Here is a 14,085-nt window from a genome sequence, read left to right on the forward strand (position 1 = left end):
CAGAACTAAAAACTTTCTCTGCCAAATCACATTTTAAATTATTTTTTTCTTTCAATTACCTTTCTTTAATTCACGGAGAAATAAAACTGCACATCATTCTTAATTCAAGACAAGCCAATCTTTTATATAACTAAGACATCATGACCACTTATAAATAGAATCCACTAATCTATTTAAACCACTCTTTGAAACTTTCACAGAAAAAAAATTGACCAAAATTCCATTTTCCTATAAAATTCTATCATCTTCCAGCTTACTAAAACCTCAAAGCTCAAAATCAGATGTGGAGGGGTAATGTTTCTCTCCTAAACTAGGAAAAATCAGAGAAGGGACTTGAAAGCATGCTCTTAACTTACTCTCATAACTACACTCCTACTGATGGTAAAAAAAGTAAAAAGCTATTTACTGACTACGTCCATAGGCACCCAACTCTTCACTGTAAAGTAAAATCAGTGATCCTTACTCAATACTACAATTATTAAAAAGGGCATTTAAAATCTCAACATGAATCCAGCAAGTCCCCTTCTAGGTATATACCCCAAAGAACTGAAAACACGGTCTCAAACAGATATTTGCACATGAGTGCTAATAGCAGCATTATTCCCAATAACCAAAAGGTGGAAAAACCCAAATGTCCAACCACAGATGAATGAACAAAATGGTGTCATATACATATACTGGAATATTATTCAGCCATATAGAGGAAAGAATTCCTGACACATGCTACCACACAAAAAAACGTTTAAGATACTATACTAAGGGAAATAATCCAGACAAATAAAAAAGAAATATTCTATGATTCCACTTATATAAGTCATCTAGAACACACGAATTGATAGAGACAGAAAGTAGAACAGAGGTTACAAGAGGCTGGGGAGGAGGCAGGATGGGGAGTTGTTAAATGGGTACAGACTTTGAGATGATAAAAAAGTTCTGGAAACAGTGGTGATGGCTGTAGAACACTGTGAATGTACTTGTTATCACTTGAATTGTACACTTAAAAATAATTAAAATGGTAAATATTACGTTATGCTTATTTTTTCACAAGAAAAAAGGCCAAAAAATCCCAACATGAAATATTACCCATAATTCTAGAATAATTTACATGAATTGTTATACAGGTTATTAGGCTAACAAACAAATATACCATCATCATCCTCTAAACTCCATTTTTTCCCTTGTTTCATCTCTTCAATTTCCTTTTTCAGTTCCCCTATGTTTTCCATGGCCTTTTTACGTTGTTCTTCTCTCCATTTCTCCACTCTTTCTTTTCGTTTTCTCATTTCTTCTTCAAGCTTATTTTGGTCAAAATTCTTGGGGGGGCAAAAGAGAGATAAAGAGAGAAGAAAAATAAAAAACAAAACCAGTATTAATAATTCTACTCCAAGTGACATTCCAAATAAGTTCTCCAAAGTATAAAAAAGGAAAAGGAAAAGCAGGTATATATACAAACTTCTAAAAGTAGACCAGATTTAGTAGATCACACATCTTTATAAATATATGCACGAATATATTACCAAAATGAAATCACAATAAAAATCATCTTCAACTAAGAAAGGTGAAAGACTTCAAACACCATAAATTAATCTCCTTTTAGCTACAATTAATATACACACATAAATTTGATTTTTTCCTCAGAGTAAAAAACTAAATCAACTAGCAAGCACAGTTCCCCAGTTATTCTCAATTTTAAATCCCCCAAACTCCTCCAAGACTGCTTCTGTGAAAAACAATTTTTTTTTTTTTGGTGCCAGGCTGGTATGAGGAAAACAACCCTTGACCTTGGTGTTATGAGGCCATACTCTAACCAACTGAGCTAACCAGCCAGCCTAAAGCAATTTTCTATTACAAGTTAATGAGTAAAGGAAAGCATATCAACATGACTAACTTTTGGTCTTGTAGGCTTTAGGTCTAGGTTTCCTAGAAACAGCCATTCTAAAGCCTTCATCAAGACTATTAATGCTCTGAAGAGGAGGAAGCAAATCACCTTCACAGCCATAATCAGAGATTTGAAGATTAAGCATTACAGGAATCAAAATTTTATACATGCTATCATTATGTCTATTTATGAAAATATACATGTAAAAAATGAAGAAAATATTACAAAACTGTAATGATGATGGTGTTTTGGGTACCTGGGATTACAGAGAATTACTTCTGACTTTCTAAATGTTTTCTGACATGGTTATTCTATGTTTGTGTTTTAAAAATAAATTTATTTCTTAAACAAACAAAAAAAGCTTTGCTCCTCAATTTATATCCTTTATAATAAAATCCATCCTCTCGAAAGATAAGCCTAGGAAAGTTTGCTTTCTCAAGATCAACCAATCATTAAAGAGAAGAGATACGATCAGAAGAAGCCAGATCCCCAGTCTTCCTGTGTTGTATCCTTTCTTAGCTACCCTGATCAGCAAGCAAGTCCCTTAAGAAAAGGAACCACTAAAAAATCAGAATTCAATAACAAAACAAAACAAAAAAAGAAGTAAAGCTATAATGTTTTCTAAAATGGGTGAAAGATATGAATAGGTAGTTCAAAGAAAAGTGCAAATAATCAATAAACTTACGAAAAAAATATATTATTTATATTATAAATTTATATATTATGTCCATAGCATTTAAATATTCACTAACTTAAAGACATCTAACTCCAGCCACCAAAAAAGAGACATGAAACTCAAAATAATAAGATCCACCCTAGCCAGCCACCAAAAGTAAAAATGAAGAAAATAAGATTACAATTACTTCCTATTGGACTGGTAAAATTAAACTTTGAAATTCCCAAGTCAGCAAGTATGTGGAGAAACAAACATTTTCATATGTCTAAATTCTTGAGTATAAATTTATACACTTTTTTAAAGGGCAATTGATAATATTTATATGGTATGATCACATTCTATAAATAAAAACATGTAATATGTAGAGATCTGCAACTTTTTACAGAAAACAATTTTCTCATGGGACACATATTTTCCTGTTTATCATATGTATCTGTTACCATTTATTTAAAAATAAAGCATATGGCATTAAAAAACTGAACTTGTCATCATAGAAACAAGTTTGATTTAATACAATTACTTTTAAGTTAGTAAACATACACCAGCATCTTTTTCCTTTTCATCCTCCTTGTCATCTTTGTCTTTTTTCTTCTCTTTAGAACTCTCCCCACCATCAGTCTTCTCCTTGGATCTAGACCTACCAAAAAAAAAAAAAGAAAGCAAGCAAGAGATATCACCTATTTGTGCTTGGAAACATTCATTTTAAAATACTTTTATAGACTTGTATTTCACTTTTGCGTAAGAAATAAACTTCTAAGAGCCAACTGCATTTTCATGTTCCATTAATAAACACCTTTAAAATATAATGAAAAAATTAATCTCATGACACTAACAGCAAACATCACTAAATGTTTGAAAATCCAACCAAGAAAAACTGGACATACCATACAGAAACAATTATGAAATTTAAATAGTATAGTTAAAATTTAATAAATGGAGAAATACACCAGGATCTTAATACTCTGCAAGATAATTTATACATGTAATATTTAAAACCTAAATGGGCTTACATTTTGAGCCTACTTATGGTATCTTATAATGAATAAAATTTCTTAATTTTAATGTAATCAAATTAATGAATCTTTTTCCCCTTTATGATTGGTGCTTTTTTGAGTAGTTTAGAAACCTCCCAGATTTGAAGATACCTAGAAGTGAAGAAGATATTCTACAGTATAAGCTTCTACAAGGTTTACAGTTTTGCCATCTAATTTGATCTTTAATTTGTCTGGAATTGCTTTTTGTGCACAGAATGAGGTGGGTGGTCTTATTTCACTATAGAAAAGCAAATGTTCCTAGCCCCATTTATTTTTAAAAACTTTCCCCCACTGATTGCAGTGTCATCTCTGTCATTAATCAAATGGCCGTAAGTATAGATCTATTTCCGGCCTCTTTATACGGTTCCACTGATTTATTTGTCTATCCTTACACAAATACTGCACTGTCTTTATTTGTGTAACTTTATGACAAGTTTTGATAGACTTGGTAGAGCAAGTCCTCCAACCTTTTCTTCAAGAGTATTTACAGGAGGACGGGGTAGCTGGTTAGCTCAGTTGGTTAGAGTGTGGCCTTCTAAAACCAAGGTCAAGGGTTTGGTTTCCTGTACCTGCCAGCTGCCAAAAAAAAAAAGAGTATTTATTGGGAAAAAAGGAAAAAAAAAAAGAAATAAAAGAGAAATAAAAAGAAGAAAAAACAAAACAAACAAACAAAAAAATACGGATTTATGGGGCTGGCTGGTTAGCTCAGTTGGTTGGAGCATGGTATTGATAAAACCAAGATCCGGGCTTCAATCCCTGTACCAGCTAGCCGCCAAAAAAAAAAAAAAATCAGTATTTACATCCCTTTGCATTTCTAATTTTATGATCAATTAACGAAATACCCTTCTATTCACATCTGCTAAGAACTTTAAACATGACTGTAATATTGAAATTAAGAAAACACATTTACCAAATCTATTTAATCATATGACTTTTCTCCTTGAATCTTATTAATATACAGTATTATTCTTAATGATTTTTCTACTGTTAAACCAACCTTCCATTCTCAGAATAAAGCCAACTTATGTTATATTATCCTTTTTTATACATTGTTGGATTTGGTATACAAATATTTATGTTTAGATTGTCTATAGCCTATAATTTTCTTTTCTCACACTGCTCATATCAGGTTTTATTAATATCTACGTTATTCTCAATTCACAAAATGAAGTAAGAAATTTTTTTTAAGTCTCTATTCATCAAACGTACCATTATAGAGTGAAAAGACTAATCAGAGTAAGAAAATATATTTATCACTCATATAACTGACAAAAAACAAATATGCAGAATATTTAAAAACTAAAACAAAAAACTCCTATAAATCAATTTTTAAAGAAACAACTCCATAGGAAAAGGAGCAGAAGACTTGAAGATGTACTTCAGGAAAGAGTAAATTCACAAGGCTAACAAAAACATGAAAAATCATTCAAACTCATTAGTAATCATGGAAATACAAATTAAAATCGCAATGATTTGTGTTATCACACATATACCCAACTGGCAAAAACTTAAAGGCCTGGCAACTCCAAACACTGGAACGGGTATGGAGCAACAGAATTCTCATATGCTGACGATAATTAGTACAAACTCTTTGGAAAACGATTTGGGATTACCTACTAAAAATAAAGCTATGTTTCTTCTATACCAAACAATTTCACTCCTAGACATACACCCTAAGGAAACTCATGCACATGTATACTAGTATATATATACATACACAAAAATGCTCATAATAGCACAAAAGATAAAACAAACCAGGGCTAGTTCATTAGCTCAGTTGGATAGAGCATGGTGCTGATAACACCAAGGTCCAGAGTTCAATCCCTGTACCAGCCAGCCACCAAAAATAACCCAAGAAAAACAAACCAAACATCCACCTCAGAAGAGTGACTAAAATTGTGGTATATTTATGCCACAGAATACTATTCAGCAATGAAAATGAACCATTGCTACAAAAAATACAAATAAATCTGAAACAATGGTGAGCAAAGACACAAAAGAATATACGACGCCATTCATGTAAAGTTAAAAAATGCATAAATTAATTTTTTCCCAGATACAATGCAGGTGGTGAAACTACAAAGAAATGCAAGGAAATTATTAGCACAAGTCAGCAGTGGTTTTACCTAGGGAGGTAGAGAGTTGGGTTAGAGAAGGGAAACAGAGGGCTTTCAGGGTACTGACATTTTATTTCTTGACCTTGGTGGTGCATACATGGATGTTTGCTTTACAATTATTTAATAAACTACATGTTTATATTTCATTCACTTTTCTAAATTTATTTATTTATTTACTTATTTATTTTTGTCTTTTTCCTGACCAGTAAGGGGATCGCAACCCTTGGTGTGGTGTCGCCCGCATGGCGCTCAGCCAGTGAGCACACCGGCCATTTCTATATAGGATCCAAACCCGCGGCAGGAGCGTTGCACTCTCCCGAGTGCGCCACGGGGTCGGCCCTTATTTTTAATTTAAAAAAAATCCTATTGGAGGGGTTGGCTGGTTAGCTCAATTAGGTTAGAGCACAGTGTTATAACACCAATAAAAATAACACCAGATCCCAGTACTGGACAACTGCCCACCCCACCCCACCACGAAAAATCGCAATGGTATTACACTGACCTTGGTAAAATAAAACTAAAATTTGTAAAGTAAAATAAACATGGGAAAAATATTAATAACTAATATGAAGAATATACAGAAAACAGATACAAGTCTATACATCAACTATCCTATGATTTCAATGCAGAAACAATAATAGGTAAAGAACAAAATATTAATAAACGAAATATAAAGAGTAAACATTATGTCTAACAGACAAATTATATCTCAAAATTGAATATTACTGGCATCTCAAGGAAACATGTACATTTAACTTACACAAGCAAAGCTCACCCATCCTGAATTCAGCAATGCACACCATTAGTTAAAAAGTTATTTGCCGGGGCCGGCCCAGTGGCGCAATGGATAAGTGCGCCGCTTGGGAAGCGCGGCGGCGCTCCCGCCCGAGGGTTCGGATCCCACATACAGACCGGTTCCCGCTCACTGGCTGAGCAAGGCGCAGGAGCAACACCGAGGGTTGCAATCCCATTGCCGGTCCCCAGGCCGGTACGGGGACAACACTGAGGGTTGTAATCCGTTGCCGGACACGGAAAAAGACAAAAGACCAAAAAAAAAAAAAAAGTTTTTTGCCAACCAATCTCAAAAATACTATCTAAGAAAATAGTTTCAAAAGAAAGGGCCAGCCCCGTGGCTCACTCGGGAGAGTGCAGCGCTGGTAGTGCCGAAGCCGCGGGTTCGGATCCCACATACAGACCGGTTCCCGCTCACTGGCTGAGCAAGGCGCAGGAGCAACACCGAGGGTTGCAATCCCATTGCCGGTCCCCAGGCCGGTACGGGGACAACACTGAGGGTTGCAATCCGTTGCCGGACACGGAAAAAGACAAAAGACCAAAAAAAAAAAAAAAAAAAGTTATTTGCCAACCAATCTCAGAAATACTATCTAAGAAAATAATTTCAAAAGAAAGGGCCAGCCCCGTGGCTCACTCGGGAGAGTGCAGCGCTGGTAGTGCCGAAGCCGCGGGTTCGGATCCTATATAGGGATGGCCGGGTGCGCTCAGTGTCTGAGCGTGGTGCAGACCACACCGTGTCGAAGGTCACGTTCCCCTTACCAGTCAAAAAAAACAAAAACAAAAAATAATAATAATTTCAAAGGAAAAAACAAAGTTCCTACAAAGATGTCTATAAAACATAATTATGACCATAAATAGTATGTATTAAATAAAGGTACAATGCATCGAGTGTTAAAACTGACAGAATCTAGTATTTTCCAGTTGAAACATAAACTTTATAACCTATTAAAATAAAGTTCTGAGGGCTGGCCCATGGCTCACGTGGGAGAGTGTGGTGTTGATAACACCAAGGTCACGGGTTCAGATCCCTATATAGGGATGACTGGTTCGCTCACTTGGGCGAGTGTGGTGCTGACAACACCAAGTCTAGGGTTAAAATCCCCTTACCAGACATCTTTAAAAAAAAAAAAAAAAATCTGCCAACAGTTCATGGTAGAAGTTAAATTTGGCAATTATTTAGAAAGATAAATTTAAAAGAAAAAAAAAAGGAGAGATAGAGAAGAGAGCCAGTTCCCAACCTGCATGATAGATACAGCCCAATGGTAACATTACCTATTCTCAGCTTTCTTGCTTTTATTACCAGGACTGGAGGACCGGGATCGCCGACCCCGACTTCTACTCCTTGAGCGTCTCCTGTCTCGACTGCGGGATCTTCTTCGTTCTCGACTTCTCTCTCTCTCTCTACTTCTGGAACGCCTGCAAGGGGGACATTTTTCATTTATTCTGTGGCCAAATGTAGCTATTATTTCAGATCATGATTCTGTTCCATGGTGAAACAAACTTCTTAAATTATTACCATTATTAAAGGCCAAGGCCTCAATTAACTATCAAATCAGCTAATTAAGAAACAAGTAATTCCCCATACTGGGAGTGAGGGGAGGAGAGGAAAGAGGGGCAAGGAGGAGTAAAGCCAATTTTTACAAGTACTCAATGTAAAAATGAGGATACCAATTTTATAATGATGTTTGTTGAAAAACAACAAATCTGTAATAATAGCTATTTTAAATCTACAGCCTATAATAGAAAATCTAATTTTCAAAGACAGCCTAAACCTAAGTGTAAGATGGGCATAACAAGGCTGTGAAAAGATCACTAATCTGAAGATGAGGAAGCAAGAAATTCTATCCTGGTACTGTTAGTAATTAATCAGTTACATGACATAGGTCAAATCTTCAACTTTCTGGGTCTGTTTCCTCATCTATAAAATTTGGAGATTTTGGGCCGGCCCGGTGGCGCACTGCTACAGTGCGCCGCTTGGGAACTGCGGCGGCGCTCCTGCCGAGGGTTCGGATCCCACATACAGACCGGCTCCCGCTCACTGGCTGAGCGAGGCACGGGAGCAACACCGAGGCTTGCGATCCCGTTGCCGGTCCCCGGTCCGGTATGGGGGCAACACTGAGGGTTGCGATCCGTTGCCGGACACGGAAAAAAGACAAAACAAAAAAAAAAATTTGGAGATTTTGTTAGATAATCTCAAAATCCTTCTTGCTCTAAAATTTTGTGATTCTACTTTCACACCAAAAAGTCAAAGACCAAATGTAAAGTGACCAATTTCGCTTAACTAAATAGTGTGAAATTGTTCCTGGGACCACATAATATGAAATTGAATTAGTCAGCACTATCCGCATTGTCATAAGTATTTTCCCTGAGTACTACGTGATACTATTGCACTCTCTCTTTCCAATGTCTGATAAAGATAAAGTCAAATTCTTTCTGTGATTCTGTGATCAGTTCACAGCATAACATATCTTCCTTTCCTATTTTAACAAGAAACTGCATTAGAATTCTTTTTTTTTTTGGTGTGGGGAAGATTATTTTTACTTAAAGACTATTTTTTGCCTCAAGAAAGGGTTGTGGTTGCTTAACTAGTGCCAAAGAATATGTAATCAAGTAAACGTAAAATAAAAATTAGGGTGTTCTTTAGTTTAAACCTAAGACAGTTCATTAAAATAGATTAAAAAGGCAAGGAGGGCTTGGAGAGGGCTCTGTCCTGTTTATTTTTCCTGTTTAGTGGCGGCTCTGAACACATCGGTCAGCTCTCTTGGGGCAGAATTAGAATAGAATCCCTTGAAGAGAACATATTACCTTACTTTTTACTTCATGTTTTACCTGTCTCAGGGGACTTCAGGGTTCACTTTGGGTTACAGGAAATACAGCCTAAAGTTTCCAGACTTAAAATACTCTTTGAGGGCCGGCCCGTGGCTCACTCGGGAGAGTGCGGTGCTGATAGCACCAAGGCCCCAGGTTCGGATCCCATATAGGGATGGCCGGTTCGCTCACTGGGTGAGCGTGGTGCTGACAACACCAAGTCAAGGGTTAAGATCCCCTTACCGGTCATCTTAAAAAAAAAAAAAAAATACTCTTTGAGAGAGTCTTCATAGGCAAATCTTTCTGGGTCTAATCAAACAAGCTTGAGATAAAGCAGAAGGCCTACAAATAGACCACCAAATTCTAGTCCAAAACACACTTTTGAAGAAGCGCAATTTAACTGAAGTCCCAACTCATCACTGGTCCTTTGGAGATTGTCTTCCCTCCAAAAAAAAAGAAAAGTCTTACCTCAGACGCTTCCTGTCTCTTGACCGAGATCTTCTTTTATCCCTGCTACGAGACCTTTCTCTCCTTCTATCTCTATCTCTACTTCTAGATCGTCTGTCATCTCCACGTTTACTTCTTTTGTCTGAGGGTGAGCGACTTCTAGATCGACTTCCAGAGCGTCCCCGTGATGCCGATCGCTTCCGATAGTGGCTAGAATAGTATTAAGCCAAAGATTAAGCTTAGCAAATACAGTTAGCTTCTATTACATTTTATTTATTTTATGACATTTTTTCCAAAAAATTTCAGCAAACAAATTAATCACTGAAAGGGCTCTTTATAAACGTTTTTTAAAATTAGGAGGAAAGGGCCAGCCTGGTGGCGCACTGCTATAGTGCACCGCTTGGGAAGCGCGGCAGCGCTCCCGCCGAGGGCTCGGATCCCACATACAGACCGGTTCCCGCTCACTGGCTGAGCGAGGCGTGGGAGCAACACCGAGGGCTGCGATCCCGTTGCCGGTCCCGGTCCGGTACGGGGGCGACACTGAGGGTTGCGATCCGTTGCCGGACACGGAAAAAGACAAAAAAAAAAAAATTAGGAGGAAAACAATGACCTTCTGCTACAGCACATGTAGAGAGGGAAAAACTATCGTGAAAGAGAAGCAAGGACAGGGAACAAAATAGACCAAGGCAACTTACTTCTGGTAAAGGAAGGGATGACAGACAAGCAAAGAAACAAATATATAGTATGTCAAGTAGTGCTATAGAGAAAAACAGATCAGAGTAAAGGAAAAACCTTCCAGGCAAAAGGCACAACAAGTGCAAAGTCCCTGAGAAGGAAGCTCGACTGGTGCAAGGAACAGCAAGGAAGTCATGTGTGTGGCTGGGGTGGAATGAGCAACAAAAAGAGCACCATGAAACAAGATGAGAGAAACACCACAGCGGTCAAACATGGAGGGCCTTATAGGCCATTATAAGGACTTGTTTTTACTCTAAATAAGATGAAAAACTACTTGAAGATTTTAAGCAGAGGCACAGCATAACCTCACTAATGTTTTTAAAGTATTATTCTGGGGGCTGGCCCGGTGGCGCACTGCTACAGTGCACCGCTTGGGAGTGTGGCAGCGCTCCCACCGAGGGTTCAGATCCCACATACAGACCGGCCGCTCACTGGCTGAGCGAGGTGCGGGTGCAACACCAAGGGTTGCGATCCCGTTGCCGGTCCCGGTCCGGTACGGGCGCAACACTGAGGGTTGTGATCCATTGCCGGTCACGAAAAAAGACAAAAAGGAAAAAAAAAAAAAGTATTATTCTGGCTGCTGAGTGAAGAACAAACCAAAGGAAGGAAAGCGCAAAAGGAGAGAAAACAGGTAAAATCCTAGAGCAATCATCCAGACAGTGGTGGCTTAAATCAAAATGGCCAGGGTGGAGATGTTGAGAAGTGCCAAAATCTGGATACTGTGAAGGTAGCACTGATTGGATTTAATGATGAACTAAATGTCAAGTGTGACAGCAAGAGAGAAGTCATGGATGTCTCCAAGATATCTGACCAGAGCAAGTAGAAAAATTAAGTTGCCATTTACTAAGATGGGAAGGCTAAGGAAGGAGTAAATGTGGGGGGAATGTGGGAAGTCAGAATATTTACTTGGACATATACAGTAATTAGCTGAAATATAAGTACAGAGTTCAAGGAAGAGGTTTGGTCTAGAAATATAAGTTGGGGAGCCATCAGTGTACAAAGGCTATTTAAAGCTATAATCCTGGATAAGACCACTAGGGAATGAATGCACCCGATTATCCTTTCAGCACCTCAAGTTCAATGTGTAGAAACCCAAATTTGTTACGGTTCCCTCTCCAAATCATTTATATCCCAACTTTCAACCACTAAGCTCAAAACATAAGTTACCCTCAATATTTTTCTTTTTCTCATTCTACACTACCAATAAAACACCAACTATCACCAATTTCACCTCCATAATTCCTTTCACAGTATATCTCCTCCTCAGAGTTCCCACTGTTACTATTCCATATCAGACCTATCTACTTATGACATTTTTAAAGACTCCTGGTCTTCCTCCTTCTATTCCCTTTTCCTTTCAATCTGTCTTAGTGCCATCAGGGTAATCTGCCTAAAGCAGAATTCTGATCCTATTGCACACTTCTTACACAAAATCTTCAAAGGCTCACAAATAAATTCTTACCTTCAAAACTAAATCTACAGTCCACCCACTTTCTGGGTCCAAGTCCTTTTCAGGACCTACATTCCTACTACTTCTCTTCAGCCTTTCATGAAACCTACATACAAGAATACTTCAAAAAGCTCATGGGAAAAAAACAGAATTAAAGGAAATACTAATTTTTCCATGAACTTTTTGCAATACCCTCATGTGCAGGCAAGCTAGGCTCTCTAGCTATTTCTCTAACACCTTGCCATTTCCTACCTCAGAGCCTTTCACTATTCCCTGAACAAACCCAGAGAACAAACCATGCACAGCAGATGGGAAAGGGAGAAGGCTGAAGAGATGGATCTTCTTGTGAAACGCCTTGAAGACTGTCTTAAGAGTCTGAATTTCACCTCGGAAGCAGTAGGAACTAATGGAGACCAAGTCAGGGAAATGACATGATATTTATTTCAGAAGTGTCACTGGCTACAATGCAAGGGATCTACGATTAGGAGAGCAAGATCAGAGGAAGATAATTCATGGAGGAACCTATCTGAAGCAGGTGTGGAAGGCTGGGCAATAAATGATTACGGCCTCAATTAAGTCAGGTAGAGCAGGAATGGGGAATGGGTGCAGAATCTAGTTGGATGTAGGGAGAAAGAGAAAAATGAATCATATAAATACCACTTCCAGGTTTCTGGCTTGGGCAGCCAGATGAATGGCAATGCCTTCAGAGAGATTTAAAAGACCTTCACAGGAATTTTCTGTAATTAAGGAAATATTCTTTATCTTTATCCAGGTGATGGTTACAAGGTTTACGTATTTGCTGAATTTCATCACGTTCTACCCTCACACTCTGTCCATTTCCCTGAATATAATTATACCTCAATAAAATACTGTTAGCATTAAAAACAAAACTCTCGGGCCGGCCCGTGGCTGATAACACCAAGGCCACGGGTTCGGATCCCATACAGGGATGGCCGGTTCGCTCACTGGCTGAGCGTGGTGCTGACAACAAGTCAAGGGTTAAGATCCCCTTACCGGTCATCTTTTAAAAAAAAACAAAAACAAAAAAAACCTCTCACTGTCCCTAGATATAAACACAGCCACAGCTAAATACAAGCTAATAGTCATCTTTAAGATAACAAACCTCAAGGTCCCGAACCAGTTATCAACAATCTGAAGTTATGATGAGATCTCATATTTCTAATAAGATTTCCCAGTCCATAGTTTCAAAGGGATAGAAAGCAGATAACAAAAACATATGAAATTTGTTTGCGAAGTAAATGTCCACGCAACAAATATTTATAGTAACCCACTAAAAGCCTAGTCGTGTAGTGCGGTAGGTGCGGTAAAAATGTCTGCCTACACGCTCCTATCAACTGACTTAGGAAAATACCACATAGGGCACAGATAACTAAAATGCAGAGTGATGGGCGCCAAGGAAATGCTGCAAACGCGAAGCGATGAGAAATTCAACAGGGATCACCAATGACTGAGGTGATCTGGGTACGCTGCGTGGAAGTGGCGGGATGTGGTGCCCAATCACTGACGTCCTGGAGGGTTGTTCCCGCTTCAAGGGCTCGAACCGGCGGATGGAAGGGCAGGAGAAGCTGTGCCCGTCGCCGGCCCGAGCACAGCCATTCCTTCAGCCGAGGTCCTCAACCCCTATAGTGGCCGCGGAGCAGCGCCGGCCGCACGTGCCCGGCCTAGCCCCTCAACCACTTTAACTCCCGCCTCTTCTCACGATCCCAAGAAGCCACTTGCCCGCTCGCCCGCCCGGCGCAATGCCTTACCGTGACTCCCGACCCATGCTACCGGCCGCAGGAAAGCCGGCGCCGCAGGAAAGCCGGCGCCGCTGGGGACGACGCGTAGATGAACGGGACAAAGGAGGAAACCGCGCTGCCTTCGGAGAGCCGGGCAAGGACCAGCACTAGAAGAGGGCAGCAGCTCCAGCAGTGGCGGCCATCCCAGCGCAGCCAACGAAAACAGGACGTGCTGGCGCCAGTGGCAGGAGGAAGGGAAAAGCCGGCCGGAAACGGCTGCCTCTCCACAGCGCCGCCTCTCGGCTGGAGGGCGCACAGCGCGGGCAGCGCCGAAAGGAGTGCGTTGGCACTACCGGGGGGCTCCACAGCCTTAGCCGGCCCTGAGAGGGTCTTTCCTGCAAGGGCCAC

At 39.3% G+C, this 14,085-nt stretch overlaps 1 protein-coding gene across 2 annotated transcripts in view; it reads right to left on the reverse strand.

The window, feature by feature from the left end:
• The window catches only part of DDX46 (DEAD (Asp-Glu-Ala-Asp) box polypeptide 46), a 71,455-nt gene extending 57,703 nt beyond the window's left edge, over positions 1 to 13,752 (reverse strand). For both annotated transcript variants that reach the window (XM_008573570.1, XM_008573569.1), the window contains exons 1-5: positions 13,708 to 13,752; positions 9,775 to 9,963; positions 7,771 to 7,914; positions 3,096 to 3,192; positions 1,148 to 1,313 (exon numbers count right to left, since the gene is read on the reverse strand). In XM_008573570.1, coding sequence (XP_008571792.1) covers positions 1,148 to 1,313; positions 3,096 to 3,192; positions 7,771 to 7,914; positions 9,775 to 9,963; positions 13,708 to 13,724 — 613 coding nt within the window. In that variant the 5' untranslated portion in view covers positions 13,725 to 13,752. The remainder of the gene's footprint in view (positions 1 to 1,147; positions 1,314 to 3,095; positions 3,193 to 7,770; positions 7,915 to 9,774; positions 9,964 to 13,707) is intronic.
• Between the last annotated feature and the right edge of the window lie 333 nt (positions 13,753 to 14,085).

The sequence above is a fragment of the Galeopterus variegatus genome, unplaced genomic scaffold (genome assembly GCF_000696425.1).
Source record: "Galeopterus variegatus unplaced genomic scaffold, G_variegatus-3.0.2 Scaffold935, whole genome shotgun sequence".
Lineage (NCBI taxonomy): Eukaryota > Metazoa > Chordata > Mammalia > Dermoptera > Cynocephalidae > Galeopterus > Galeopterus variegatus.